This window comes from Equus przewalskii, chromosome 9, assembly GCF_037783145.1.
Source record: "Equus przewalskii isolate Varuska chromosome 9, EquPr2, whole genome shotgun sequence".
NCBI lineage: Eukaryota > Metazoa > Chordata > Mammalia > Perissodactyla > Equidae > Equus > Equus przewalskii.
In genome coordinates, this window is record NC_091839.1 from 37015605 (window position 1) to 37040743 (window position 25139).

General features: G+C 39.8%; 1 protein-coding gene across 50 annotated transcripts in view; it reads right to left on the reverse strand.

Annotated features, from left to right (window-relative positions):
- SNAP91 (synaptosome associated protein 91) overlaps positions 1 to 23690 on the reverse strand; it is a 141687-nt gene extending 117997 nt beyond the window's left edge. For 28 of the 50 annotated variants that reach the window (XR_011522558.1, XR_011522557.1, XR_011522556.1 and 25 more), the window contains exons 1-2: positions 22992 to 23131; positions 21953 to 22112 (exon numbers count right to left, since the gene is read on the reverse strand). Coding sequence is in view for 42 of the 50 variants with exons in the window: in XM_070559132.1 (XP_070415233.1) it covers positions 21953 to 22082 (130 nt within the window). In the remaining 8 variants the exon portion in view is untranslated. Of the gene's footprint in view, positions 1 to 21952; positions 22113 to 22502; positions 22906 to 22991; positions 23132 to 23261 lie in introns of those variants that run through there. The other 22 variants (XM_070559139.1, XM_070559135.1, XM_070559131.1 and 19 more) reach the window with 11 other exon arrangements.
- Positions 23691 to 25139: the final 1449 nt, after the last annotated feature.

A 25139-nucleotide genomic window follows, 5' to 3' on the forward strand; every position in this document is an offset into this window, starting at 1 on the left:
AAAGCCCAACACAAAGAGGGATCATCCCTAATTTCAGCAGGTTCATGACTATCACACACTGCTCCATTTCTTACTTAACCATCTGTGTGGCTAAACTTGACTTGGAACCTCTGTCATCTCTGACTGTTTCCTTTTTCTTATCACCCATGCTGACCCCACGCCAAGTGTTATGAACTTCTTCATGTCTTTTATCCTATCCATTCTTTCCAATTTCCCTGAAAACACCACCTACCAATCCTTTAGAACCTGCTCCTGGTCTTCTGAAACAGTCCTACCAAGTGGACTCTCATCCTTCCCGTCCTCTCGAATCTCCATTCGATAAGACTGAGGTTCCCAAAACATCTCGTTGAGCTGATCACTGTCTTGCTTGAAACAATCTCAACTGCCTGTCACCCACACACAAAATTTAGTCATCTTTATCTCACACTCAAGGCCTCAGCTAATGAATTCCTACATCTGTATTTTCATCTCCTTTCTCTACAGCATTTTTTTGCCTTTATCATCTTACTCAATTTACTTATTTATTAAGTTTACTGCTTACTGACTGTCTTACCCCTCACCTCAAATATAAACTCTACAAGGAAAGCTCCTTCCTTCATTCGTTTCACTGATGCACCCAAACATCTAGAACAGTACCTGGTATACAGCAAATCTGTCATTAAATATTGGTTGTGAACCTGGAATGCACTCTCTTTATCTCCACTGCCAGATTCTAGCCTTCCTTCCTTCATATCCCATAGTCAGCACTGATTTTTCCTTATGTCTTTTGCCTGGGTTCTTCCTGTACCAGGCCTGCAAAACAGACAAAATTAGACGAAGTCTTTCAGGCGTAAATTGGCTACTTAGTTAAGCACTGCTTTTATTACATCAAGTGTTCTTCTGAATACGCTGGTCATGTTTACACAACTCATAACAAAATTCTCCATTTAGTTTTTTAAGAGTTACTGGCCACAGAGGTATTTAACAACAATAGGGGGTAGAGTCTAACGAGTTTATCAGAATTTAAATATTAAACAATCTCCTTCATTCAAAGCACTGACAAAGCTTTGTGCTTTAAACGGTGGCTAGTAGGGTCTTTGATGACTAATTCAGCAAATAAACTACTTAAATTTAGCATCCAATTTGGGCCGAGGCCATTATATGGGGATAAAATCACTTTCATACTTGACTTTTATATTATCTAGCGCTTCACGTAGCTGAGTTAAATTTCAAGTGAAATATACTGAAGCCTAAACATACTTTAGGACAGTGGCTACACCCATTTGGATTAATGGAATGATTCAACAGCTAACACTAAATTTATCAATTCCAATTTCAATTATTAGAGCTTAATCAAACTTTTCTCTAATGCTATTTCACATGGGGTATGACTGAGTAAGGATGAGATGAAAGCCAATTTCTATACAGCTTATTAGAAATAACTAGAGGCATTCTCACCAGTGTGTTGATAACTGTACAGTTTTGCTAATTATCAATAATGTCCCTTTTGGTTGATGGGCATGCAAGTCCATCTAGGTATTTTTAGTGCCTTGCTTTAAGAAAAAAGTTATGTTGACTAGGTTTTTGATTTCTTGGATAATAATTTTTATATAGACACTTAAGTCCTTAATAAAGGCCAAGTTCACCAAGTTTTGGTACTGAAGAATGGACATAATACAGGATTTAGCATGACTGGTTCGACTGCAGTCAGCCAGGTATTCTATGGCTCGTTGAAGCTGGCTGTTAACCCTGTGGCTTGCTGACTTCATGCTGGGGTCTGATGAGCTCTAGTAACGTAGGCAGAGTGAGGTGTTTAGGGGGCTTTGCGGTAGAATATCAGTCACTTGAAATGAACATGTTTATTATATGGATTTAGTTGTTCTTACCTAATATTGTGACAAGGAAAAAAATTATTTTAAGAAAAAAATAGCAGCAAATTATTTCAGCAAATCATCATTTCATGAATATGAATATTCATATTCATTGTGTAAATAATAAAAGTATCTTAAATGTGTCATATGTTTGTAATGAAGTTCACCCAAAATTCAGCTACACTGTAAATGTGGTTAGAACCAAATCACACCTGTATTGCAATGCACCCAAGAACTTAAATATAATTAATATGATTAATAATATTTGATTTCTACATATATTTTTTTTCTCTTACTATACTGTAAGCTCATCTCAGGCAGAGGCCATTTTATTTATCCATGCAGAGAACTGGGGAAAGGGCATTCGAGGGAGAGGAAACAGTCGGTGCCAAGATGGGGGCCTGCCTGACTTGCTCAGAAACAGTAAGAGGCTGATGGAGCCCAACGTGAGGTGGAGGTGGCAGAGGCAGATGCTACAGGGCCTTAAAGGCATTGTAAAGTCTTTAGATGTTTGGGTGAGTAAAATGGAGGCTCTGAGTAGAGCAGTACCATGACTGGAATTACATTTAAAAGGATCACTCCAGCTGCTGTGTTGAGAATACACTGTTGGGGATGGGGAAAGGACAGAGGCAGAACTAGGCAGCTATTGCAGTAATCCTGGTAAGAGACGACCGTGCCTGGGACTGGATGGCGGCAGTGGTGGTGGTGACAAGTGGTTGGATCTACATGCGTCCTGCAGATAGGTAGAGTCAAGAGATTTTCCGGACTGAGTGAATAGGAGAGAAAGAAAGGAGTCAAGAATGGCTTTAATGACTTAAACAACTCGATAGATGAAGGCTCAGATGACATGAAATAAAACAGGGTTGACGGGAAGATAAAGAGTTCAGTCTTGGATGTGTTGAGGACAAGAGTCTAAAAATCTTTTCAAACTTATGAATTTTGCCTCCAGAGTTTGCCCAGCTTAAAATCTTAGGTGCCCTGGTCTCCAATCTCTCCTCCTCACTCTTCAAATACAGTGCCCTAGCTTCTGCAGGAGAATTTCCTTTCAAAGCTAGCCTCTCCACTTTAAACCCCTGGTAATCTCCCTGTCCGGGTCCTCATTATCACTGGACTCACTCTAGTATCTCTACCCGGTCTCCATTCTCCCTAATGTAGCCATCCTCTACATAACCAGATGCAAATTCCTAAAAAGTGAATCTGATAATGGAACTCTCCTGTTTAAAACTCTGCATTGGCCTCTCACTGCTTTCTTTATAAAATAAAACTTAGGGCTGGCCTCTACGATTCTTCACTATACAGCACCACCTGAGCTCTCTTATTTTCACTACACACTACATATTTGGTGCCCAGTCATGCTTCTTTGTCCAAAAAACTCTTATTCATCTCCCAATATCTAGCCAAACATCACCACTTCAGAAAAGCCTTTCCCGACTCCCTTCTGGGAAAAATGTCCATCATCCTCTGTGCTCCCACAATCCATCAATCATACCTTCACTATATCACTTATAATGGCATATTACTATTTGTGTATGTGTCATCCTATGAGGCTCTCCAGAGGCTGCTGTGTCTTATCTGTTTTCTCACAGCACCTCACTAAGTGGTAGGTTCATAGAAGACCCTCTGCTTTTTGGGCCCCCTGATACATTCAGTGTTGCTCAGAGGGAGCAAAGGTACCTGCTCTTTAAGATTTTTCACCTTCAGATGTGCCACCCTTCCATAGCTCAGGGCGGGGCTTAGGACAGCCTTTCCCACCCTGTCTGTAACATTAGGAACAAAGACATTTAGAATCACCTAAAGAAAGAGAAGCTAGTGGTAGGCCAAAACAGCTTGATGACAGAGTAATCCTTTTATATGTGAATATACTAAGGTCTTTGTAACATGCCTGTGAAACTACATAGCACAGCTTTCAAACAATCATCCAATTAATTTCTTGAGATTAAAAATTCGAGTTTGGCTCTCCTACCAAATTACAAAACCAAAAGAGCAAGACAGTCAATTTTCTATGGTCCTCAACAAACATTTCTTGAATATAGCAATAATAAATAACCTTTAATATGGTTTTTGTCATACAAAGAATGGCAAAAAATGGTAGATTACCAGAAAAAATAAACACAAAACAAGTGCTAAGAATGGAAACTTCCAATTAACTTCTGAATAAATATTTTTAAAAACCTGGTAAAATTAACTCAATTTCAGAATAACGGTGCTCCCTTCACTCTGTAATCTAAGTACAACAAAGATCAAGAGAGAAGACAGTTAAGGAAAAGAAAGAAGTCTCAAATTTAGAAAACCAATCAATAAATAATATTTGACAGCACTCCTCAAAAAATTATGGATATAAATATCACGTCTTTAATTTTCTATTAATCCATGTCAAATATTTGTCTCCAAACCTCCCATTTCTTTACGTCTGTTGCCACCTTTATTTTCTACCTTATACATTCTATTTTGACATTTAACTCTCCACCTTTTCTTCAGGTTATAACATTTTGTCTTAAGTGGTTTACTCTAATTGTCTTCATTTTCTTCCTTTTACTTTCTTTCAATTTCTCATCATTTATTTTCATTTTATATAATAAAGGTTTTTATTAATCTTAACAATTTCCTCCTACTCCACCCTATCTCTGAACAATTAGTTAAAATTTTCTTTGCATTTGTGATTAATATAAAAAATACTCTCAGTAAGTTTTCTTGAACATAAGGATAAAGGGGAGGGTCATATATTCAGGGTTTTCCTAATGATTATGGACCTAGAGCAATAACTTAACGTGAGTATTTTAATTTTTCCAGGGAGCACTTCCTGAAACTACCATGATGAACAAATTTCTTCTTGAGGAATGAATGATACTGTGATTCAAGACAAACGTAACACCTTTCTGAAGGACCTCTCCTCAAGCACAGAGGCCTGTGATCTCATTATCCTTCTTTTGCTGTATAACTCAAAAGAGACTAGAACATATTTCAAGATCTCACAGTTAGTTAGGAAGCACTTGTTGAAAGAAGGTTTGCAGGTCTAAGAAAACACACTTCAGCTCAGCTACGCATTAATAACAAAATGCTCAATTCTCCAAAGCAACAGACACACTGAATAGGTTGTTTTGCTAAGCTGGTTATATCCACATTGACTGACATACCTCCAGGAAAGAGAGGGCCAGCAGCACAAAACCTTATGTACTTTCAGAAGAGTAAGCTTGGAAATAGGAATAGTGAATCTTTAACTCAAGAGAGACAGGTAAGTCTCATGACTTTGGCAGTTTCTGCTTTTCTGTCTCATGCCCTAACATCCTTCAATTTTATCTCTTCTGCTATGCACTACAAGAAAAATGAGATAGTATTAGTTTGGTTCCCATATTAACTACAATCCAAAAATAATTATTAAATTAGTATGGGAATGGCATTAATATTTCTAAGAACTCTCATAGGATATAAAGAAGAAAATTATATAAAACTTTGTTATATTGTAGTTTAAATAAGATAACCAAGATTTGATATACTGAATCATACAAGGATGCAGAAATTGCTAATATTCCATTTCTTAAGCATTTCAACTCTAATGCTCTACTACTGATAATTAATTCTTGGGTTTTTAAGATTAAAAGTTTAAGTCAAAAATGGTACACCCAAGTCAAGGCAAATGTTTGCCCTTTTCACACTTTTCATAGAGGCTGGCCAACTCTAGCAATTTAAAAAACTACACAAGTTATTTAAAAATAAAATAGCTCATAATTATGACACACCTAAGATTTTAGCAAGCTCTACCTATTATAACCTCCCTAAAGTTACATTGTACGTGGTCAATTCGTTTATTAAATGTTATGAATTCTTAACTACAACTATACAGCTTATTGTTAGCTATAAGGACTAAATTCTTACATGTAAAATTTACAAGGATTCAATTATCCAGCTAACAGTTTTTCAAAATGTCTTGAATCCAAACAATGAATATCAGTACCCTTCAGATTATTTATTGAGTAAATTCTGTCATATGGTTCTACTAAGCTTTTCTTACCTTTCTATTTGTACTAAAAATTGTCCAAGTCCTTCAAATATATTTCACTATTAGTATATACAATATAAATTGAGGTTCACCATGCAACTGGTCTCACTTTTAAGTCAACTTTGCTATTAGTTCAGTTTTTTCTAAATACTTAAAAAAGATCTTTCCTTAAGGGTAATTCATTAATGCTTAATGCAAAACAGTATGCTTACTACCTGTCCATTTCTGTTCCTATCTTCATCTACAACCTGAGAATACTACAAAATGCTAACCATGAAGAATCCACGCCCAACAACAGAGTACTCCACATATTTCAGTTTTATCACTTACTACATGTCTTAAACATTTCCGTGCACAACTACTATGATTTTTCTTAAAGAAGTAGTAACCCTCTTTTACTAAAAGACTCTGTATTTGAAAAGTTTATTATCTAATAAATGCTAAGTCTAAACTTATTCCGACAAGTCTCAATAATCTATTTTAGGAGATGATTTTAATCAGACACAAGTTATACTTACATTTTGATAGTATTAACATTTGTCAACAGGACAAAAACAAGGTCACAAACCCACATAGTGAGGGTTTAATTGCCCCATATCTTTTCATATCTTCTAGGAATAACCTATCACCTCTCAAGCAGATGCCAAAGAGGAGCTCAGAGCAGCAGAGCTCTCTGAATACTTCCTGCCGCATACAGTACCTGAAAGATACCCGGGAAGATAACTGTTGGAGTCCAAAAAGCTTTTTCCTCTAATAACAATAATCTGTAGAGTGATTTAGGGTTAAAGTTTGTTGTTACTGCTATTTTTAACAAATCTATTCATTTAAATGTTACCACAACCCCATGATGCCTTAGAAAAGAGGAGATTGAGGCCCAAAGAAATTAAGTGAATTTGTCCAAGATCACAGCCAGAAAGTAACAGAGCCTGAAATTACATGAAGTCCTCTAATCACAAATCAGTCCTCCTTCTGCTGTACCTTTCACCAGCTCCCAAAGTCCTTCATTAAAATATGATAAAATAAAGGCTTCAGCAGCAAATCATCAAACACGTAACAGCTGAGGGGTGAGACTGGCTCTAGAATAGTCATTTGAATTCCCCCTCCACTTTTTTCCCCATAACCCAGAGGAGGGCCTCCGCAGGGGTCTTGCCCATCTGGCAAATTAATGTAACTTCCTTTAGATCTCACCTTGTATTTTTCTGACTGAAACAACCATGTGGTGTTTTAACTGATTTTGCTTTGGATTATTGCTACTTGTGACACTAGAGACAGAGACAGTCAGCAAAACACATGACCAGAAGGGGAACAAAAACTTAAGTCTTGCAGTTAGCACCCTGGATGAAATCCTGACTCCTCCCCCCACTAGCTGTGGGAACTTGGATGAGTTCCCTAACCTCCTTGGGCCTGTTTTCCTTCTCTGTATGGTAGGGATAAGGGCATTTACCTCACAGGGGTTTGTGAAGATGATAGCCATCAATCACATGCATGGATCAGGCACAATGCTCACATGTTAGGCTCTCCTTCACCCCTACAGAGCCCCTTTATTTTTCTTCACTTAAATCTTACAGGAAAAGACAGACTGCCAATGTATAATACATCAAACAAGTAAACCAAGAATCATCTTATATTAAAAAAGAAACCCTGGGGCTGGCCTGGTGGCACAGTGGTTAAAGTGCACAAGTTCCACTTCGGCGGCCCAGGGTTCGCCAGTTCGTATCCCGGGTGTGGACATGGCACCGCTTGGCAAGCCATGCTGTGGTAGGCATCCCACATAGTAGAGGAAGACGGGCATGGATGTTAGCTCAGGGCCAGTCTTCCTCAGCAAAAAGAGGAGGATTAGCAGGAGTTAGCTCAGGGCTAATCTTCCTCACAAAAAAAAAAAAAGAAAGAAAAAGAAACCCTATCTGTGTAGGTATCTAAGTAGCAACTCAAAGAAAAGTTCTTGGTACTAAAATTCAATTGTGCTTTGCATAACTTATATTTTAAGGCAATTGATTAATATCAGACCTGGTGCCTGGAGAAATTTTAGATTTTAAATGCAAAAATTCAAAACATCCTTTCCTGTCTCACAATAGCTATAACTGTCTCCATTAAGGCAAAATATAAAATCAAGAACAACACCCTTTTGCTATTAAACAGAGCAAGGAAGAACTTCTCTCCATGGCTTAACCACACAAACCATTTAATTACTAGCTTTTAAAGACAAAGTCACTGGCAGATGAATCCTGGGCTTGGAACCAGACAAGTTGAATGTCAATTCTGGGTGTCTAGGAAAATCTGGTGAGTTCCCTTAGTATGGAGCATGGATAAACTGCCTAGAAAAGTGATAGCAAATTTGCTGCATCTTAAGTGTCAACTATGAGTGACAGTAGAAATCCAGAGCATTATATATGGATGTACTTTGAGGTCAAATCAAAGCTTTTGTGACAGGATCAATCTGCAATGCCGGCCAAGGAGAGAGGAATATGCAGTGAGTCTACTGGCCAGCCATTAGTCATCCATTTCCAGAATCATCTGGACTGGCTGAAAAAAAAAATTAACAACAGCTAACTTATTGCTAGATATTAATGACCACATTACTAGATCAGTGAAATCTCCGGCAAATCTCAATGGCATAAAATAAGTGTTTTTAAAATATAGGTGACAAGCCATAATTCAACTTCTTTTTCCATGGGCATGGGGGAGTCAATGCTGTGTGTTGACATCCCATTTTCTTCTCCTCCTGGACTCACAGCTAGACTTCATTTCCCACCATCTCCTACATTTGGGGAGGAGACTGAGTTCTTGCCAATGGAATATAGGCAGAAACGATATGGAGGCTTGGACCTAAATCTTCCCCAGCAATACTCCCCTTTCCGTCTTCCTCCCTCTGTCAGATAGACGCATAACATCTTAGAGAAGACTCTGAAACCCTAGGTGATAGAATGCCTAGATGAAACCAGCCATCCACAAAAGACTGCTATGTGAGCAAGATATAAAACTTGTCAAGCCACCACCTCTTGGGATTCCCAACTAAGTAGTTCTAGATGAGAGTGACATTCATAGTATCAAGCCACATACTCACACAGGTCAACCAAGACCTGAGCAAAGCAAATCAGAATTCTTCCCTATGATTTTGCAAAACTCTAGCTCTAGGAAGAGAGTCCCTTTCTCTCAGTGCAGCTGTGTTGATGTAAGCCTGGGAGCTTTAGTCCACCATGTTTCCACACTCATTGAGGAAATTAATTGGTGAGAATGAAGCAGGGGCTCTACCACTATTGTGTGAAATGGAGGCAAGCGAGACAGGAGGTGGAGGGAGAATCTTGAACAAATACCAGAGAGGCCCAGCTTCATCCTTGCCTTTCCCTCAGATTGGTTACAAGGGCCAAAATCTTCCTCTCTTTGCCCAAACTAGTTTGATCTACATTCCTATAACCTTCAATCAAAACAGTTGTGATTAATATGGGTATAAAGCAAAAGTAAAAATCCTTCAGCCCACAGACAACATTGTGGCATATATTCGACATGAATATGTATTATGGGCATATACATACTTTAAGAAAAAGAAAATCAAATCCTATCTCATAAATTGTCTTTCCATGTCAAATATACTTTAAGAACCTCATTTTTCAAGGTTGCCCAGTATCTTATTGTTTGGATACACCACCGTTTTTTAATCAAGTATTTAGGTGTATTCAATTTTGTATTTCTATATACATCGCTGCAACAAACACCCTTGAATGCATATTTTTCTCTATTTTTCCAATAATTCATCTGAGATAAATTTATGGCAGTCAAATTGCTGGGTCAAAGGATTTTCAAGAGTTTTGATTAATATCGCCAATACGCTCTCCCAAATATCTGTACCAATTTACACTCCCACAAATTGAATACCCAATTCATACTCCTCCTTTTCAACCTGAAAAAGTAATGCTGAACTCAATAGAAGAAGCACTTCTTCTTTGTGACTTCACAGCATTACAGCATGAAATGATTAGTACAATCCATAAGAAGGACCAATGTTAAATCTCTATTCCACCGAGATACATACATAGAACAGACACTTGACAGAGTAATGTTACTACACCACAGTTCTTCACAAAATGCAATAAAGTATAACTAAAAATTAAGTGACTTCTTTGGAACTGTGATAAGAACTCTTTTAGGAAAAAAAGAACAAGTAGAGAATCACAAAGCAATGTGGAGACGTAGGTGTTAAACAGTCAGTTCAGCCTGTTCATCAGCACGGCCTCAAATTAGCCTTCCATGGAAACTTCCACGGGTACACTCATGTTCATTCAAGCGCAGCCAAAACCAGAATGTTAAGTGTTAAAATACTTGATAAAGGGACCAGAAAAACTTGAATACACTGTAACCCTGTTGGGTAGGGAAACAAAAATAACCAAACTTCCTTAAGCCATGGGATAACGGAATTATTTAGCTTGATGATGGAGGGTCTGTAAGCTGTATAATTTGATGTTCACTACCAAGATGATAGTATTATAGGGAGCTTTAAAAAACTGTATTTCAGCCCTTAAGAAAGAATCAAATTATTTTCTGATATCTTTTTAATATTTACCTTGAGGAAAAGAATTACAGAGGATGGTGATGTGAAAAGAACTGGCTTTGGAAAGAATAGGAGAAAGGTAAAATTCTTCAATGGGACAATTTCTTAACATAAATTTTCATAACTTTAGTTTTTTTCTTTGGTGTTAACAGATTAACAAATGAAACCAGTGAAGTATGGCATGACCATACTCAGATACACTTAATATATATAGTGATTATGAAGGGTTATTTTTGTTTTTTTTGTTTTAGATTTTTTACTAGTTAAGCCTCATCTGTAAAATTCTGTTATTTCAGTGGTGATAGTTAAGGAATGTTATAAATTATATCACGACAATAACAGACAAACTAAATGGCCTTTAAATTAAAGTTTGTTTTCATACATAGTTTTCAGAGGACTTTCAACTAAATTACATGTCTGTAATCTTTTTAGTCTTCGTTGTCACCAGCGACTTAGGTAGCAATCTTTGGTGTCACCACCATGACCCAAGAACCAAGCAAAAGACAGGAAGAAGGAAAAGATAAGAAGTGGTCAGCTTGCGGGACAAGCCCTGGAATGCCACTGAGGACTGCTTCATGACTGTCCATGTGTCAGAAGTGCCCTGGGTTACTTTTGCATTTACAGTGAATTTAAATTCAGACCATTAAAGTGTATGTGTTTGTGTACGTATATGTAAGACACACACACACACGTATATACATATATGTTCAAATATTTTTACATTTCCTGCATGACCCACACAGAGGATATTTTCAGGCACAGATACAGCAATCAGAACTAGGTGAACAAAGTAACCACCCATTAGGGCACCTACTCAAGACAGACAGATACGAATTAGTCTCTATTAACACACAGAGAATGTGTAATTTTGCCTCTTTGAGACTCAGCTTCCTCATCTGTAAAAATGAAGAGCTTGGACAGCTTCTAAGATTCTCTTCAGCCTAGAAGGCCCTCCAGATTTGGCCCCCGTCCACATCAGATCTCATCTCTTAACGTTCTTGGCCCTTTTGAACTCAGTGTTCCAGCAACTCTTAACTTTTTAAATTCCTAGAATGTGCTTGCTCTCTCTGAGCCTCTTCCTAGATGACAGTCTGCAGCAGCCCGTGTCCACACCTCACCCAGCTAAGCCCCACTCTTCAATTCTAGGCTTAAACATCACTTCCTCTGCCATATACCTCCATAGTGGTCTTCGCCTCCTCTGTTCAAACTTAGTTCTTTTTGAACCACCTGTAATTATTTCTTTTATTTTCTGTCTCCCCTACTAAGCCGCGAGTCTCAGATGCCAAGAGTTGTGTGCATCTTGTTCACCACGTTCTCCCTATCTCCTGGAAAAATTCCTGGCATTTAGTAAATGCCCAAATATTTGTTAAATGAATAAATAATGGGATTGTGCTAAATAAGCTACTGAAAGACTCAATATTGAAAGTAATTTCTAATTTCTTCAAACAGGTCATTAAAAGCCAGATTAACTATGCTAACATTTATTGTTCTCTTTACAAAGGTAAAGCAATCCACAGATTCAGCTTCAGTTTGTCCCCTCACTGCTTTTCTAACACCCTAAAGTTAATAGTAATTTTACCATGTTAGCGAATAATATCACTATATAGATAGTGAAAATATCATTTCAGTGAAAATTAAGAGTATGGAGCTACTTTTGAAATAATGCTTTTCTTCCATAACTACCCTTACCATCCATAATGTATGTACTTAAAAATTGTAAAGTGGCTATTAAAAAGCAATGCTACCCAATTTATCCAACTCAAAACAAACTACAACATACAGGTGCAAAGGTACACACACAAAACACTAGCGAAGAATCTTCTCTACATTAACATCTAATCATCTACCATAATCATTGACGACAGGCACCAAGAGAAGTACACAGATGCTTTAAATCCACAACCAAAATGCTTCATATCAAGGACATAATTTTCCCCAAATTAAATTGTTATCATATCAAAGGAATCCAAGTATTGAGAGACTGTCAGGAAATGCACATTAACTATGTACATTTAAGGAATTCAATGTTTCTTTTATTTATTTCCCTCCAACATCACACTTCTATTGCCTTTATAACCTTGAGAGAAAATGGATCAAGTCTAACTCCTTGTTATTCTAAAAGGCTAGCAAGTAAAGGTAAAATCTTTAAATAGAAAGTTTATAAGAAAAAAAAGGGTCTAAAATTTGGGAAATGTGTAACAAAAAATAATTCAGCAAATGTTTACCAAAACCTGCTCTTATGCTATGTTTGGTGTTAGGGATAAGGCAGCCTCAATGAGACTGAAGACGAGAGGAAGAAAAAAACCACTCAACAGAATCCCCGTACAGTTCCATGAGGTACCTGCACAGGGGCTCATCTAAGTACTAAGAGGAATGACTAAAGCTAGCTTCTAGAAATGAGATTTTTAAAAAATTTTTTGTGGTCAGGCAGATTCACCCTGAGATAACATCTGTTGTCAATCTTCCTCCTTTTTTTTTTTTTTTTTTTGCTTGAGGAAGATTAGCCCTGAGATAACATCTGTGTCAATCTTCCTCTACATTGTATATGGGATGCCTCCACAGCATGACTGACAAGTGGAGTAGGCCTAAGTTCAGGATCCAAACGCATAAACCTGGGCCACTGAAGCGGAGCATATGAACTTTAACCACTTGGCCATGGGGCCGGCCCCCTAGAAATGAGATTTTTAAACTACATTAAAACAGAGAAACAGTATGTGCAAAGGCCCAAAAGTAACACAGAGTATAGTAAATCTAATGAATTTCAAAGCTGCTCAGCAACGAACTATGGGATGTGGGCACACAGGCAAGAAAAGAGGTTAGAAAAACAGGCTGATTCCATTTCTAGCATACAGGTGGACTATTAAGAAAAAAATACCTGATAACCTAGATAAACATTACAGGTATTCTTCCACCTATTTGGTTGAACTTACAAGAAAATAAAAGCAATCCTCAGGGCCAAAACAGAAAGAAGATGTAGAAAACCCCATGGTAAACTGATCCTGAAGAGAAGGCTCCCAGAAGCCATGTGTTAATCTGAGCGGCCAGAGGGTTAGGTTTGAACAGCCCTGTGGAGAACCGGAGACACGGCCTTTGGGACTAAGCAAGGTGGCTATTTGGAACTAAGACCTCCAAATAAAGCTGGGATCCTCAAAGGGCTGCTCCCCTGGTAAATTAGGAGGAAAAACACAAAAAAGAACACCTTCCATCAAAGGAGGACAACTAGAAAAACTTGACCCAGTCAACCTAGGTTCTTGGCAGACGTGGCAGAAAAAGATCTCTGGGGCATTTACAACCATAGCTTTCCCCTTGCCCATTTGTGATTCAATTTAGACTACAGATTCACACTCCCCTATCCACAACCCTTAGAGTCATATGTTTCAGAATTTACGATTTTTCAGATCTTGTAAAATCTGAAAACATGGTGCATACAACATATATTAAGTAATCCAGTATAATTTGGACAGTACACCATAATATGACAATTAATATTTCTGTAGTTCAACATATGAACCATCATGACAGGTAGTATAGAGGCAATGTCAGGTCAAGTTTGCCACCAAATGATTTATAAAAAGAATTTTAGTCTTCTGAGCTTTTAAGATTTTCAAATTATGGATAAGGATTATGGACGCTGACCAGCACTAGATGGGAATTTCTAAGAGCAGAAATGAACTGAAGGTGCTCCCAGGATGATAGCACTTGTGCAGCAACAGGAAACATAAATCCTCTCTAGACGCTCCTAGGCTCCCCAGGATTCCCACAGATGAAGTCCTAGCCAGCATGATCTCAGAGTCCAAAATTACAACATAAGAGGAAACAAATCATGACTGACCAGAAACAGAACTTCATGTAATAGATCTATGAGACAGAGAATATAAAATGTAAAAAAGGAAATCAAAAATGTGAGCAAGAAATGTTATCCAAAAAAGGGACAAATTTTAAAAACTTTGAAAATGAAAAATACAAATGAATAAAATTAAAAAGTAAGGATGAGTAAAAGCAAATAAGACACAGCTAAAGAGAGAATTAATAAACTGGAAAATACCTGAAAAACAAAGCGTGCTGAACAGTAAACATCAGAAACTATGAAAGGTATATTTAGAGATATAAGGATATAATGAGAAAGTATGTCACATGTATAATAATATTTGAAGGAGAGAAGAGAGAGAACAGGTGTAGGCAACAATTGATGATAATTGAAATGCTGAAAATTTTCCAGAACTGACAAGAGACAAGAATTCCCAGATTTAGGAAATCCAACAAGTTCAAAATAAGATAAAAGGAAAGCTACATGTAAACACATATACACTACAGAGGGACAAGACAAGATTTTAAAAGCAGCCACAAAAACAGAGATTATCTAAAGTCACGTAGACCAACAGATGACTTAAGAGCAACAACAGAAGCCAAAAGACTGAAATATTATCTTCAAGGAGAAAATAACTGTCAGTCTAAAATTGTACATCCAGATAAACTATCCTTCAAAAATGTGGGTAAAGATTTTTTTAGACAAAAACAGAGTTTACTACTAAAGAGCCTCACTGAAGGAGTTTCAAAAGGATATAGTTCAAGAAACCCTCAGACATACAAAGGAATGGTGAGCAAAAATGCGAAGGCAGATACATCTAAATACACACTGCCTGTCACATAATAAAGTCTAGCTTTGGGGTTTCAAACTATGGTGGCACTAAAACAACAGACAATAATAGCACGTAATTAAGAAGTAAGCGATTGGAATGAAAAGTTTCTAAACTTCTTTTCTTTGGGAGGAAAAAAAGAGATACTGATCTACTTTAGACTTTAAGTGTGCATATTAAATTTTTAAGGGTAATCACTAAGAGAACAGAAATAGTATATATAGCTCCCAAACTACAGAAGAGGAAAGTGAGAATTAAACTAAAAACTCAAGCAACTGAAAGGAGGAGGCAAAAAACCACGCGTGGAGAACCGATAAGGGCACATCACTACCATGATGTATCAGTTGTTAAGAGTGGTGGGAGCAGAAGTAACAGCGCTAGGAGTAGCCACAGTAGCAACAACAGCAATTGCACCAGTGATGATGAGTAGTAATAGCGGAAGTAATAACTGATGATCATTGCACGTTTGTGTGTCAAACTCTGGGCTAGGAATTTTATACGCATTATCTCATCTGGGCTAGGAATTTTATATGCATTAGCTCACCTATTCTTCGTCAAAAATGAGGTAGGTACTATTACCAATCTTCATTTTAAAAATGAAGTTTATTACTGGTCTAATCCAAGGCAGAAGACAGGTAAAGAAGATTCCAAAGATTTTTAAATAACTGATCACCCACTAGACGAGAGATGAGGGATAACCCTCAGGTTAGTGGCATGGGCAATGAGGTGGGCAATATCTGACATCTAACAGCAATTCTAGTATTTCATATATGATTTAAGCCAATCAAAGACACAATATCCCGAGAGGTAGGGAGCTGTGTTTGTTTTCTTTGGAATGGTGAGTTTCTGTTTCAAGAAGCTTGGTTGAGAAAGAAAAGCAAGCGACGACAGGCTACTTGCTGAAGAGGCCACAGTGTCGGAGAAGAGCTGTGTGTAGGTGGTGTTGCTTGTTTCTTTTAAATGGAGATACTTGAAAATGCTTATAAGAGAGATACAAGAAGAGGTTAGAGATATGGATGACAGACAGAATAAATGATGCAGAAAGAAGGAGAGTTATAATTTAAAACAAAAGTGCTAACTCTAGGAAAATAATCAAGCGGTCAGGCCAAAATGCAAAACCACCCAAAGCAGGCAAAGACATAGCTTCCCTCTCCTGAGTAGCCAGGAATGGAACAGCACAAAATCCTTCAGAAGACATTACATCCTCCTTAGAAACATGTAAGAGAGAAACCTTATGTACCCATGGCGGGTGGGGGGGAGGCGGGGTGTCTGCACCCACTTGTGAGAGCAGAACAGCTAAAGCGACAGCGAGGTCGTACAATTTTCCCTCTGGGTACAATTTTCCCTCTGGTTTGTGCTTTCACCCAACTGCCCCAAGGAAGACTACACCATTTCTTACTGATACATCATCGTGCAGTTGACATCGGGTATGCCATTCAACTGTTCTCCCCTTTATGAGAAACAGAGACAGAGCACATTACATAAACACCTAAGAAAAAACAGACAGCCAACACTTCCCTTCACAAGCAAACAATGTATTTCTCTGTAAAGGGAAAGGAATTTACAAACAAAGTGAAACTGAAGAATAAATATTTTTAATGGCAAGAAGCATGGCTTTTCAAAGTATTTAACTGCACCATGATTATATATGAAGTCCCAGTGGCTGCTGGCTCAGGAGCTGAGTCACCTAAAATACAACTCTGTAAGGAAAGCGTCCTCAGCCCTCAGGGAGCAGGGTTATATGTCACTTCTGACCTTCTTTACCAAGTTACTGAAACCGAGATAATCTCCGAAGAACACCCTACGCCAGATCAATCAATCTGAAGAGAGAGGGTGAGATATTCCACGGATATTTATTTGTGAAAAACTAAGAGAAAGACCATGGCAACTAAGTGCACAGATTAAATTACAAACAAGATTTCAGCAGCCATTTATTAAACACTAAAACTAATATGGCAATGTACCAAAAATCTAGATTTTAATCTAAAGTGCTGCAAGCTAATAATGCAATTAAGATACTAATTTACCTACTGTATTTTTTATATATTATTCCATATATATAATTTTTTAAATCACTAGAGCAACTTTTAAACAATCAACTTGAGTTACCAATTTTATACTGGTTCTATGAAAGTACCTGCTTAACCACTTTGATTGCCAAAGGAGGAAAAATATCTGAAGTGACCCAAATATATTTAACACCACATCATAAAAAAAGATTTCTCTGAAAATGTGGAAGGAAAAAGATCCAGAAAAAAAATCCTTATTGTTCCACCAGCTGATATAAAGCCTACTGTTGTAAGTCATTTCTAAAGCATGCTGCCTCCCATTGCCTAAGAATGCCACTCTTCTGCTTCCCCTGCTTCTGCCAACCGCTCAAGCTCACAGGATCTCTTCTCGCCCACTGGGAAGCTGGGCACCATCCGAGAATGTCACAGGACCACATAGATTTATGGTATGAATGACAATCGGCTTGAACGCTCTTCATAAATTTGTTTCCCCCATCTCTTCTTGACCGCCTAAAAAAAGAATATTGACTGTTCTAAACCCTCTCCTCACTTAGGCCGGGTCTTCTGGTGAAATGAGGATGAAGGCACAGAGTGTGCCCTGGTATAGAAAACGAGAGAATATATTTAAACAATAACAAATAGTTAAGTGAGAACTGGAATTAAAGTAAAATACATTTACAGCAAGTTAGCACAGTTCTCCTGGTGAAAGCTACCCTAGGGTTTAGTAAACTTTTATACACATTGTTCCAGCTAATTTTATTCAATAAACTTTGCTTACTTTTTGGATCTTGGCACTCTAGAATGCTCTGTATGTGATCACAAATACAGATAAGGTATCAACTGAATTAGTGTGCAAAGAACATGTCTATAAATCAAAATATATTTTATATATAAGCAAGCTTATGTAAAGCAAACAAGCTTTTAGTTTAAACTTTCATTCTATGTTTACTCACCAAATTTCTTACTTATTAGCAGCTATTTTCTGAATAAAATTAAAATAGCAGGAATTTTTGTGGTAATTTGTGAATATTTGCCCTAAATAAAAGACAGTCCCTGTCTCCCACTACCTTTACCAGATGTTCTTATAAGAAATACAATCTTATTTTTTCTTAATTTGAGAGGAAAAGAATCACTTATAAAATGCCAATATCTCTCAAAAATTAGATTCAGAACTTGAATCACTTGTTTATTATGTGGGATAAGCTCATTATTAAAAACCTTCAAGAGCTTGAGAATGGAAAATAAATAGGATTACTGATAACTAACTTGGCTTTTCATAAGATTTGGTTTGATGTTAATAATAACTGCCTAAGTGTGAATTTTGCTGATGTTAAACAGGGCATTTTAACAATATAACATATATACAAAAGTTCCTAAGAGCTATTAACCAAAATGAATCTTACACCACGGCTGTACAACTTTCCAAATTTGCCCCTTGCAGGCGTTACTTCGGGCCAACTCTATCTTGTTGTTGTTTAACCTTGACACAGCACTGGGGTAGGCAGTGGGGGCCCTGCTGGATCTTGTTACTTTATTATTTGACTGGGCTCTCCTTTAGACCATCAACTATAAAACAGAAAAGGAAGAGCAACTGAAATGTGCAACCGTTGTAACCAAGAAGGTGAATCCTCCCCGAGTCCTGTATGTTTTATGTGGTTTCAAGTAGGTACACAAAGTTACAAGGGAAAGGAAGTGAGGATGTGCAGATGGACCCAGAAAAACTAATGTCAAACTAACGCTGGCCAGGTGTTTAATTTTCATGTGCAAAGGGCAACATTATCATAGTAAGGTAGAGTACGGAATAAAAATTTTACGTAATCCAAAGTACCTTAAAATATATAATCCTTAGATTATTAAGGTTAACCACACCCTTTAAGTTTAATATATAACTGCTGATTGTGGTGAAGCTTTTCCAAATATATTTTTCCTCCAAGAAACACAGTGATAGTGAAAAAAAAATTAAAAAATCTGAGAATATATGTCTAGAGTTTCCTTATCTCCACCTTCTCAACATGTGTAATTCTGCCCCAAGATGTTAATAATTTCTTCAAATGTATAAATTATGTACCATTAAGCATCATTTTACAAATCACCATAATTAATAATTTTCTTGCCTATCAACCTAAAAAATTCTTTTAAACTAGCACTTTAAATAATATTAAATACACATTTCATCAAGTGTCTGAACCCATTCAATTAAAAAAAATCACAGAACCATAAATTCTATTCTTATAATCTTCCAATCTCAACTCCAAACTAAAAGGTTACACACAAATCAAACTAACTATAAATTAAAATTTTTTTGGTTTCAAATCCCCAGTTCCACATTTTGTGCTCTTTTCCTCCCAACTAGTATTTAATATTTTCAAAACTAAAACGTTACTTAAGATTGCTTCAGTGCCTATAGGGAAACTTAGTTATGTGTTTGAAGTTTTAATAACAGGCGTGACTCACTTTTATAACCGGTGTGTTACTGAAAACCTGTGGATAAATTACTAAGGTAGTCTACTGTTATTTAAAGGAACTTCACAAGGAATTCTGAGTAAGATGCCCTGTTACAATGCATGTAAACATAACATTATTTATATACTCAGATTTTCCATGTCATATTTTCTTAAAATGAGACATACTGGTAATGTGATATCTAGCTTTCCAAATTCTACCCTAAGGTTGTTTTTAAGCGAAGATAATTTATTTCATGACTTACTAGAAAAATAAAATATTAAAAAGACAAACCAGTGCTCCTCAGTGCTTGGCTTTTGCTCATTTTTTTAGGCAACAGCACTGAAAACTTTTCACACACATCACAGAAACTGTGCACGGGCTGTGATGCTCAATTTCACACAAAGCCATGCAAACAGGATGGGTGTTTCGAAGATTAGAGCGTTCAGGCTAATACGGTCCCTTTTCTCCCCCGCTCAATTGAAATAAATAAATAAATAAATAAACCACAGAAGGCAGTTAAGCACAGTGGTTAAAAGCTATGAAAATTAATTACCCTGTCTGAACCTACTAAGCAGTGATAAATTAAAATGTAAAGTCCAGGGCCTGGCATACAAATGCTCAATAAATGTTTGGCTCTTATGATTACGCATATTAATAATTCAATATCAGTTCCTACTTCAGCTGCTTTCTTTAAATACGAAACCTTACCCCTATGTTCCACAACTTCAAAACTACCCCACTCACTAACATATGCTGGAGATACCGGAAAACCTCTCACCTTGAAAATTTTTAAGACTTTTCCAGATCTAAAAGATTAAGGTGACTAAATATTTAGATATGGAAAAGTCAGTCTTCATCTGAATAATGTTTTAATGAAATGCTCAAATCTGTGAATGTTCTCTGAAATGTATCAATATATTGATCATTTTCATAGCATTTAGCAAATCCATATCCTATAGGTTTTTCATTAGGAGGATTTGCTAGACTGACACATACCTTTAAGACATGAGTCATCCTTCCAGAGTTGGGGAAACTGATGGAAAGATGGCTAAATGATTCAGCAGCTGCAGCAAAATGAGCTGGTCATGAATTTATAATTTCCACTTCTGTTAGGTGCCCCGGCCATGGTGGCCTCTCTCATCCTGGACTGCATATGTAACACATGATACCATAATCAACACATTTTGTTAAAATTCCCTCAGGAAAGGAATGGTGTTTCCCCCTCAGACAGCTTCTAGAAGCAACGTTATGCAATTTTATGAGACAAGGTACACAAGGCTGGATAACCCTTATGGTGCCCAGCTGTAAGCTTCATCAAGCTTTGCTTATACAGATAACAGGACTAGAGTCACTTCTAACACTGGTGCCATTTTCTCAGCTACACAAGGCAGACACTGGGAAAAGCCTGAAGCAAAAGAAAACCAGAAAATGGGCAAAGGAAACCAGATGGGAAATGCGTGTGGTTATACCTGTGTCTTCCACGCCAACTCTGAGCTTTACCAACAAACATCACAACAGATCCGAAGCAGGTCAACAGACAATCTATTTTGATGAGGTCTTATTTCTAGGGAGCTTCACTACCCAAAGCAGGTGAAGGCCTTTTTCTAAGCATCCCCATCTGCCCTTCTATACCAAAAGACTTACTATGTTAATCGAATGAAACATTTCAGAAACATATAGATTCCAAACTACATTAAAGCCTTTTTCCATCAAATAACCAATATGAAAAAAAAATTATCAATTAAATGTTTTCATCTAAAACTGCACCTCAAATGCTGAGAAAGCACATCCATTTTGTGACCACGACACAGTCACTCCACCCAGCAGTTTCTGAGAATGGGACAAAGAAGTGTGCCAGGATGTGTAAAATGAAATCGCCATCATCCATGCAGTGCAATGTCCTCACTCAACAGCCTGAATTCCTTTCAGTTTGGTGTGGTTACATACAACACACAAAATCTCAGCAACAACACTGAAAAAGATGACACTATTTTAAAACAATCCAAAATGTATTTGGGAAACAACTAGGGTGACAAGTTTGACCTTCCATGAATCCGCCTTTTTTTTTTTGGTTATGACTGTGCAACCCCTGATTTCCTCTAACTTGGCGGGGGGGGGGGGCGTGTGGAGAAAGAAAAAAAGAGGTGAACAGCACCTAATCCAGAACGTTCAATTTCTCCCTATTTCATAGTGTTTATATATACACACACACACACACACATACGTGTATACATTTTTTTCTCCACCAAGACCTTGGAGGTAAAGAGGAGGAAAAAAAATGGCCAGGAGACAAGGTTTCAGGGTTGACCCAGAAGGACACCTCCACGGCTGGAGATTTCCAGCTCAGGGGCAGCCCAGCTGGGAGTTCTGAAGGCTGCAGCATCACCGACAGCGAGCTCCGGCCGCGCCGCTGGCATACACGGCGGCTCTGCCGTGCGCATGTCCCACTTATATAAAGAGATGCTTACAGTCCAGGTGCTTTTTCTTGGGGCCCATCACTTCATGAGTGGTGGCTTTGCAGACCGCTCTCGCTACAGCGGAGCCTGTGACGCTGTACTGAGCGGCGGCGATCCGATCCGTGAGCGTTTGGCCCGACATCTTCTCCGGCAGTCTCTACCGCCTCCTCTTCTGCGGGAAAGAAGGGGACATGGTCCTGCTTTAACCCGCAGCCCCTACCCTCCGAGCGCCCAGGCCTTGCCTCCTCCAGCCGCACGGCGGCTCTCTTTCTCCTCCATCCCCGCCCTGGTACCACTTCCCGGAGCCAGCAATACGCTAAGCCCCGTCATGCGATTCGGTCTAGGGGGTCTTGAGCCAGCGTAGGTCCATCACGGAAGCCCTGCGCGGGCTCCAGTCCCAGCATCCTGACACCATCCCCGTCCCACCCCTCCGTCGCCCCCCTCAGTCCTTCGGCGCCCCCCGTCAATCAGCACTTTGCCTGCAACTTGATCCTGGGGTGCGTGACCAGACCCGGTGTGCGTCGGGGTTACTCCCTGGGCGCCGCGCCCACCGGGTGCCCACCTCTCGCCTCCCCGCCGCAGCGTCTCCTCCTAGCAGCCCGCAGACTTCTGAGAATGAATCGGTACCCAAGCCCCGGCCGCTTCCCTCCGCCTCCTCGCGCCGCTGCAGCAATGGGCTCGTCCTCCGCGGTCGCGGTGGAGATTATCCTAGCGTTGCGCCATGTTATGCCCTCGCCTCCCCTTCCTTCCTCGCCGCCGCCTCCAAAGCCCAGCCGAGGCCCTCCGCCTGGGCCCCCTCCCTCGCCCACGAGTCCCCGCCGCAGGGGCCGCTCGGGGCTCTGCGGAGGCGCCGGGGTCTCCGAGCGCCTCGCCCTTCCTGGCGGTGGAGCAGAGACGGGCGGACAGCCCAGCCCAGCCCCCGCCCGCCCCCGGGCGCGCCGCGGAGCTGTCACCCGGCCGCTGCCCTTCTCCGCGCCCTAGGATTATCCTCTCCGGATCCCCGGCGGCCCTGGCACGGGGGAGGGGGCCGACAGGGGCCGCGGGTACTCACCCCGCCCCAGGACGGCGCCGCCCGCCGCAGGATGAGCGGAGCCTGGGCCGCCGCGGGAAGCCGCGCGGGTGGGTGTGTGCGGCCGCGCGCGGACCCGGTGCCCCGGGGCGCGATGCCTCCAGCCCTGGGCCGGCCCCCGCCCTCAGCGCCGCGGTCCCTGCGGCCGCCGCCCGTGGCCCCAGGAGCCAGCCCCCACCCGCCGCCGCCTCCTCCGCCAGCGCCGCCGCGTCTCTCCAGCACTCCGCGCTGCGTCCCCATCCCCGCCCCCACCTCAGCTGTGGCTGCTCCACGAGTCAGGTGACCGCGGCCGACAAACCCGGGCGAGCTCTCCGCCGAGCGCCTCGCGGCCCCCTCCCAGCTACTCACACATGCCGCCCCCCGGGGCCACGAGCTCACAGGCAAGGGGGGCCGCGCGCGAGCATCCCCGGCAAACGCGAGACGACAAGAAGGAGGCAGGGGGGCGACACCCACCCAGCCAAGCCCCCTCCACGAACACCCCAGCAGCCCCTCCAGCCGCTGGACCCGCACCCAGCACGCACTGCGTGCGCGCGCACCTCACACACCTGCCCGCCGACTGCGGGATGCGCCGGCCGCGGGGGCGGTGGCGCAGCCGGGAGGGTGGGCTTCTGAAGTTCTGCTCTGCGAAGGCCAAGGCTAGGGCGTCGTCGCGCTGCCTGGCAGTGCCCTGCCTCTTCTCCCTACTTGCTGTCTCTGACACGTCTGCCTGTCAAAGGCAGCCGTGGCCCACATGGGCAGGGCGATTTAAAATGTGAGGTTCTGTTTTCTTCTAGGAGTTTTATGGTTTCAGGTCTTATATTTAAGTCTTTAATTCATTTTGAGTTTATTTTTGTATATGAGGTAAGAAAGTGGTCCAGTTTCATTCTTTTGCATTTAGCTGTCCAATTTTCCAGCACCGTTTATTGAAGAGATCTTTTCCCTATTGTATATGCTTGCCTCCTTTGTCGGAGATCAATTGACTATAGGCGCCTGGGTTTGTTTCTGGGTTCTTTCTTCTTTTCCGTTGATCTATGTGTCTGTTTTTGTGCCAGTACCATAGTGTTTTGATTACTACAGCTTTCTAGTATACCTTGACATCAGGAAGCGTGTTACCTCCAGCTTCATTCTTCTTTCTCAAGATTGCTTTGGCTATTTGGGGTCTTTAGTGGCTCCATACGAATTTTAGAATTATTTGTTCTAGTTCTATGAAAAATGCCATAGGTAATTTGATAAGGGATTGCATTGAATTTGTAAATTGCTTCGGGTAATATGGACATTTTAATAATATTAATTCTTCCAGTTCATGATTGCGATATATCTTTCCATTTGTTTGAGTTGTCTTCAATTTCTTTCATTGGCGTTTTACAGTTTTCAGAGTACAGATCTTTCACCTCCGTGGTTAAATTTATTCTTTGGTATTTTATTCTTTTTGATGCAATTGTAGATGGGATTATTTTGTTAATTTGTCTTTCTGATGGTTCATTATTAGTGTATAGAAATGCAGCAGATTTTTGTACATTACTTTTGTATCCTGCAACTTTACTGAATTCGTTTATTGGTTCTAACAGTTCTTTGGTGGAGCCTTTAGTGTTTTCTGTATATAGTATCATGTCATCTGCAAAAAGTGATAGTTTTACTTCTTCCTTTCCGATTTGGATGCCTTTTATTTCTTTTTCTTCTCTGATTGCTGTGGCCATTCTCATACTGTGTTGAATAAAAGTGGCTAGAGGGGGCATCCTTGTCTTGTTCCTGATCTTAGAGGAAAAGCTTTCAGCTTTTTGCCTTTGAGTAATGTTAGCTGAGTTTGTCATATATGGCCTTTATTATAGTGAGTTATGTTCCCATAGGGAGGAAGCTCTTTGACATTGGTCTTAGGAATACTTTTTTAGATCTGTCTCCTGAGCCTGGGGCAGAAAAGCAAAAATAAACAAGTGAGACTACATCAAGCTAAAAAGCTTTTGCATAGTGAAGGAAACCATCAACAAAATGAAAAGGCTACCTACTGAATGGGAGAAGATATTTGCAAATGATATATTCGATAAGGGGTTGATATCCAAAATATATAAAGAACTCCTACAACTCAATAAAAAAAAAGCAATCCAATTAAAACATGGATAGAGGACCTGAATAGACATTTTTTCAACAAAGATA